Source organism: Melitaea cinxia, chromosome 26, assembly GCF_905220565.1.
Source record: "Melitaea cinxia chromosome 26, ilMelCinx1.1, whole genome shotgun sequence".
In the NCBI taxonomy this organism is placed as follows: Eukaryota; Metazoa; Arthropoda; class Insecta; order Lepidoptera; family Nymphalidae; genus Melitaea; species Melitaea cinxia.
Window position 1 is genome coordinate 5,750,065 of NC_059419.1, and position 7,353 is coordinate 5,757,417.

General features: G+C 34.3%; 1 protein-coding gene across 1 annotated transcript; it reads left to right on the top strand.

Annotated features, from left to right (window-relative positions):
- Positions 1-818: 818 nt before the first annotated feature.
- On the top strand, positions 819-6,409 carry LOC123666431 (dual specificity tyrosine-phosphorylation-regulated kinase 2-like). Its single transcript, XM_045600522.1, has 4 exons — positions 819-824; positions 1,595-1,751; positions 3,100-3,285; positions 6,235-6,409. Exons 1-4 carry the CDS (start codon positions 819-821, stop codon positions 6,339-6,341), a joined length of 456 nt encoding a protein of 151 aa, XP_045456478.1. The 3' UTR covers positions 6,342-6,409.
- Positions 6,410-7,353: the final 944 nt, after the last annotated feature.

Sequence of the window (7,353 nt, forward strand, 5' to 3'; positions counted from 1 at the left end):
GTGGTCGAAATTCGACCATAATTAAAGTTTGAAATTAAAAAAAAGAAATAAACAAAAAATAATGCAAATAAAGAAACTTTTTTAAATTTTTTAATTTGACAATCAAAAAAGAGTTATAATATGCGTGTGTGTGTCAAATACACGGTAGTGTGTGAATTTTGTTTTTATTGATTTAATATATTTTTATGCATAATTTTAAAATAATATTAGCATTCTGCACTCCTTCTATATATAAACTATAATTGTACGAAATTTCATACTCCGTCCGCGCCATTTTCGTAAAAAGGGGTACAAAGTTTTTGCTTCACGTATATATAGATAGATGACATTTCCGATGTCATAAATTCTATCTAACTATAAGAGAATTCCTTTTCGAGATTAACAATCAAATACAATAGGCTATAACTACCGTCTCGTGATCCCGTGCGTCAATTCAAACACGCACAGGTTTTGTTGTTACAGTATAATCGGAAAATGTTATGCTTAACTGATTCCAAGAGTTGGTAATTAGTTTACCATTATTGATATCGTTATTGAGGAATAGTTCCTGTATTTGAGACGGTCTATTTGTTAGGTCGGTATATTGTGAGTTTAGTAATTTAGAGCTAAGAATTTGTAGTTGTATCGACAGTATCAATATATCAGTATGGCTGAATTTTGTGAGCCGCATCTCGATTAGTTTGTAGATTGATATGTCTTATATTTTTTAAATCCAAGCAGTGCTGGTTGTTCTCCGTACTCGAGAAGAATTATTAAACAATGGAACATTAGTAAAGATAGTCCGACTTTGTTGCTTAGGTATTTTTGTTATAATCGTCATGGATGTATCCTTTGGGTTATGTTCGTTCGAAACTGTATTTAATTTACGTATTTTACTATAGATCAAACTAGAAACCTTATGTGCCAAATGTTTACTTCAATGTCAAAGAACCTTATATTGACGGACGTGCTTTTTCCTATATGAAAATTTCTGAGTGCAAATATACCAATAATTTAAAATCTTCAAATCGCAACAAACCAAGTTTAATGGAAAACAAAACATTCTAAATTCAGAAACGGCAACGTAAATATTATCGAAGAAAACAGCCAACGAAAATACAACGATACAAAAACGCTTGCGTATAGCACACTTAAACTCGGCAAGTTTTCTTTAAAATGGACCATTAACATATTTTTATACAGAAATCGTATTAGTTCAATTTGTTTTGATAGTATTCGATGCAACGGCAGTAACAACATCAATGTAGTTAATAGTGCAATTAGTTTACGTAAAGCTAAGAGTCGTGTTTCATGTTGTAATATGTTTTCACCAAGTTGGAGTTCTATCTGTTTAATCCATCGTCAGCAGATGTTAGTTGTATGTTTAGTAAACATTTTGGTAATTTAAAAGCATATTCGTTTTCATTTTTCACGAATAAGGGGTCAAAGAATTGTTTAGTTTGTTGGAAACTTTCTTTGTTTTAGCAGATACTATAAATCATTTTATCATTATCATTTTTAACGTTGTCAAATTTCGTCAAATATTTTTTTTTTTTTGAATTTAGTAAAAATTATATATTATTAATTTTAATAACACGTGTCTGTTTAATTCCAGGTGATAGACTTCGGCAGTTCATGTTACGAGCACCAGCGTGTGTACACCTACATACAGTCGAGATTCTACCGCGCGCCCGAAGTGATGATGGGCGCTAAGTACGGCATGCCAATCGACATGTGGTCTCTCGGGTGTATATTGGCGGAACTACTCACAGGTACATTAAAACATACATTTACATATTTTATTTTATACCACATTGAGTATATAAAATAGAGTAGAGCGAAATATTCGTATGCACAGACACTAGGAGCGTTGCAAGCGCTCTGCCGACCCTACTTCATACCCTCTCCAGAGGCTATTGTTTTATTACTCACTACGGAAACACTACTAAAAAGCAGCATTTTTTGGCTGTTATTTTCTGTAAGATTAAGGTATTACTCTAAATGCTTCGAGATTTTCTGCAAAATATTTTCCGCAGCAGAGATGGAAGTTCATACCTTCCATTTTACTTCAAGCTATCATTTCGCATTTAGCCTGTAACATCCCACTCTTGGGCATAGATCTTTTTCTCCGTGTAGGAGAAGGATTTTTCGCTGCGAGTTTGCAGATACGCTCTCTACTATGAGTAACGATCGCTATCAGGTATTTATCATAACAATCTGGACCGATGGCTTAACGTACTCTCCGAAGCACGGTGGAGAGACCCACAAGGACAGACATCCAAACCGGAAAGAAATATTTGTACAAATACAAACATTTATCTCGAATGGGACCGAACCCGCAAACCGTCGGTGTTTTAGGCGACTACTCGCACCATTGTACCAGAGCGGTTGTATTCAAGCTATAATTTTAATCACGAATTTACGTTACTTAATAATAAATTAAAAAAAACCTTTTAAAAGTGCTTTCGCCGAGCAATGTTGTTGTGCTGTTAGAAAACTTACAGCGCGTACTTATGGCGACGTTTGTCTACTTTTCAACGTTTTGTTTACGCATACCAAAATGTCAGAAATATTTCTTTTATTGGAAAACATACGAGTTTGATTCGATCGCTACGAACGAAGTGGGTGTCGAGTGACAGATCGAAAAATCTTACGTCTGTTAGGCAATTTATATTACTCTTCCGATGCCGAAGGTTGAAAATTTTGTAAAATATTGTTTTTTAATAATTTCACAATTTACGAGGTTTCTACTCTTTCGGATAGTTTGTATGTTTTTGTTTCCGTAATAAATATTCTTGGTTGATCGTTAAAGTCATTTGCCTATTCTATATATGAAAATATAACAATTCATACGTAATGATTATTTAAATGTTTTAATAAAAAATGAAATTTAGTAAAGTCGTAGGTTTTTTGTAGAATTCATTCAATAGTAGTTCTTTATGGCATCGAGGTATTTATTGCACATTCTTGCCTTCAAAATATGAAACATACTGACGGCTTAAAACTTTTTTTTATTCCAACATACATTTTTATAGCTCATTTGACTATTACCCTGATTTAAATTTATTATGTATGTATTTTTATGACTTATATTTGAAACAATAAATTGTAACATTTCAGGTTTCCCCCTATTACCCGGCGAGGACGAAGCGGACCAAATGGCATGCATCATAGAGTTACTAGGAATGCCTCCTCAGAGGCTTATAGAACAGGGAAAACGCTCGAAAAATTTCATAAGTAGCAAAGGACTGCCGCGGTATTGTACGGCATCCACGCTGCCTGATGGCACTACAGTTCTTAGTGGAGGTAAGTTACAATGTATATTCAAATTAGGTGCCTCGGTGACGGTTACAATGACAAAAAGTAAAAACTAGCTGATCGAGATACTCAAAATTTTACAAACTTAAAAAACGCAAAGTACTGCCAGGCATTTTTTAGTAATACAGTGAATAAAAATATAGTTAAAATTATAAGAAACAAAACTGATAAGTTCATTAACCATAACTTATACAAGTCAGTGCGGAAGTTAGCTTTAATCAAATATTTCATTTAAACTAAAATATAGGATGCGTCAAAATTGCTACAGTCCACTCACATCATAGAGAAATATTCACACCTCATCACATAAGATCACAACTATTTTTATCTGAACTGTCACGTCGAAATTCCTGAGCCTATTACTGAACGTCATTATTGCAGCTTGCAGATTTACTGACTCACGAATACACACCCACTGTGAAATAATTGGAAAGATTTCTTCGCATTCCTAATGTTTTTTATCTCTCTATCATCACTGTAAATAAAAACATCGTTCGAAGTGCAGTGTCTGCCCAAACTATGAGTCAACGCTGATCAGACGGAAAATTTATACGGGGTGTTTTTAATACTTTTTTCGTCGGGAAGGGTTAGGAAACTCTAAAATACTTCATGTCTTTACTCCCCCAATCTTGTTTGCACCACGGTCCCCCTAAAACACGTAATGTAATGGAGAATGCAGTAATTCATTTTGCAATGTTGCGAAGGGGCGATATTCGATCACAATTCGTGTACAATTATGTAAGCTTGAAGTTCATAACGTTTCAAGCAACTTAAAATTTGAACACGATAATTTCGCTGTAAATTATATATATCAAGGTTATAATTTAATAAACATTTATTAAAACCCTGCTACTATTTGAAAAAAATACGCATAGGAGATATACAAAAGTTTAAAAAGCAAATTTTCTACCATGCACATGCCAAGAGACTCAAGAGAAATAAATAAATATCTCACAATCAACGGCTCCCAGTAGGATTTACTCCCGTGTCGGGGGTCCGGAAAGATACACAATACAAAAGTACAAACGGGCAGATAACGGAAAACATCTGTATGGTTAATAAAAATGTTTGCATTGTGCGAAGATCGAACCCGCAACTGGCGGCGCACCATCCACAAACCAGTGCTGTGACCATTACGCCAACACGTCGTCAAATAAACGAATATGAATTGGTATTTTAAGCCCTACTATATATGTATTTCGAAATGCAACCCAGTATTTCTGGTCAGTGCTAATGACACGTTGAGTTGACGTTGAAACTTGCTGGTAGATCGAACTGTCAATTTGAACCATTAGCTGGTTTAAATTTGGATCATAAAATTTTCTGACTATGAAAACTGACTGACTGAATGATAATGAAAATATAATGTAGTATATGAAATTAATGAAAATATTAATCATTTACAAACAGAGAGTCCATCCTGTGTATTGTTTGAATACGAAACGTCATATGTGTTTGGTTAGGCGCCAAGTAATGCGTAATGCTTTGAATAATTAAACACGTAACACACATTGGGTTTCTTCAGGAGTTCGTTTTTTGAAGATTAATCGATTTAAAGCGGAGGTGTACGATTTCGGTAAGACGTTAGTATTTTCGGTCGTTTCCGATTACGTTTTGATGTAACAGACAGTTTGAGTCCAAGACAACATGCCTGATTAAGTGAGTTAATGCAGGAAGTAAAAGAAGACCATGCAGTAAACAGATGAGGACTGAATTTTCGAAGATTATAAACTGATGCAATATTCGTTTACATTTGCTTTCGAAGTCATTAGGTCTGGTTTCCTGATTGTCCTATTTACATACGAGGGTGCGTTTTTAAGTTTTGCGGAATCATATTAGAAGAAATATCGCGGAAACTCGTTAGAATTTTAAAATTTTAAGTGACATCTATTTATATATGAATACGTCAAGCAAAACTTTGTACCTCTTTATACAAAAATTGCGCGGACGGAGCAATTCGCTTAAAAATTTTACTTAGCATTTAGCTTTGCCATTTTGGATAGTTAAAAGAAGCCATAAAAGAAAAAAGACGGGGAAAATTGATAAAAGGTTTCCTGTTGTTGCATGACAACGCTCCCGTTCGCAAGAGTTGTGTTGCGCTGGCGGCCCTACATAAGGAGGGCGATTCGATATTTAAAAATCACCAATCCTACAATCTAGATCTCTCCCCGAGTGATTATTACCTCTTTCCAAAAATGAATTAAAAAAACTGAACTGTGCTAAGATATTTTCTACTAATGTAGTTAAGGAAGCGGTTTCATAGTATTTTTTGGATAAAGACAAGACATTTTTCGCATTTCGCCATATTCCGCGAATATGAAAACAGGCTCTCGTAATTCTTATTGTTTGTTAATCAAATATACTTAACTTTTGTTTCCTAATTTAAACGCTACCAAAAAAAATACGCGAGAAAAGAGAGTGTCTACAAAGGCGGTCTTATCGCTAAAGAACGATCTTTTCAACCGTTACAAAAAGGACATGAAAAAGAATAAAGCGGCATAGAGTTGTACTTGAAAATAATGTATATAAACACATATAAATGTTATGGCATTAAAGAATATAGCCACCCCCTCTCTTCCCGCATGTGTCGTGAGAGGCGACTGAGGGATAACACAGTTCCACTATCACCTTGGAACTTAAAAAGCCGACCGATGGCGGGATAACCATCCAACTACTGGCTTTAAAATACACAGGCATAGACATAACACATAACTATACATACACTTTAATAGACATACTTGCAGGCATGAAACTACATATACATTATACATTCATAAAGAAACTTAAATAAACTTTAATTAAATTGTATCCCAATAGTGTTAGCAATTCAGCATTTGTAGTTATTTTAAAGATTAATTTTTGTTAATTTGTAATACGAGACATTCTATTCCCGTATTATACATATTATGTTCTCAACTTGGTTATTATATTTTTCAGGTATGTCGAGAAGAGGCAAGCCCCGTGGTCTGCCCGGCTCCAAGAGCTTCGTGACGGCACTCAAGGGCTGTCAGGACAAATACTTCATCGACTTTATTAGACGGTGAGCTTAGTGCTACCTTCTTGTAAATGAAATGCTAATAATTTATTATAAATTTCAATATAACAAATTCAAGCTTTTTGATACGTAGGTACTTATAATGGATAGGTGTATACTTAGAGTAAATATGGGGTTTTTTAAAATCGAATAAACTGTTTTGATTTGTATATCAAGATCAATCATATCAAAATGTTATTTTGATGATTTTGAAAAATTGAAATTCTTTTACGTAATTTTCTATTATTAGACTAATCTTAATTAATAAGCGGAACATTTTGTTTATTTTTAATCGACTTCAAAAAAGGAGGACGTTATCAATTCGACTTTTTTATGTATGGACCGATTTTGATTGGTGACATTGAAATTTAATCGAGAACTGACAAGTCAAGACTTTTGAGTAATCTCTAACATGTATTATTTATTATATACGTATTGACCTACTTGACCAGTTCTTCGTCCTCCGTCGGTGTACTACACCGCTTAATCTACCACGCTGCTCAACTGCGGGTTGGCGGATATGTACCCTACTATGAGTAACGATCGCTTTCAGGTATTTATGATAATAACCGGGACCGACGGCTCAACCTGCTCTACGAGGCACGGTGGGGAGATCCACAAGGACAGACATCCAAACCGGAAAGAAATATTTGTACAAATCGTCGTTGTTTTAGGCGACTACTCTTACCACTACACCAGAGTGGTTGTTTATAGAGTATCAGCAGCTTATAGATATTAATATGAGCTAAAAACTTTGTACCCCTTTTGATAAAAACTGCGCAGACGGGGGAGTATGAAATTTCGCACACATAGTTTATATAGTATTTTTTTAATTATGTAAAAAATATATTAAATCAAAAAAAAAAACATTACACACAAATGTATTTGACACACGCATACATACTATTTTGTTTTTCGCTACAGCCCATCCACATACATAATATCCCACTACTGGGCATAGGCCTCTTTCTCCATGTAGGAGAAGGATTTTGTTTATTATTATTACAGAATTACAAATATTT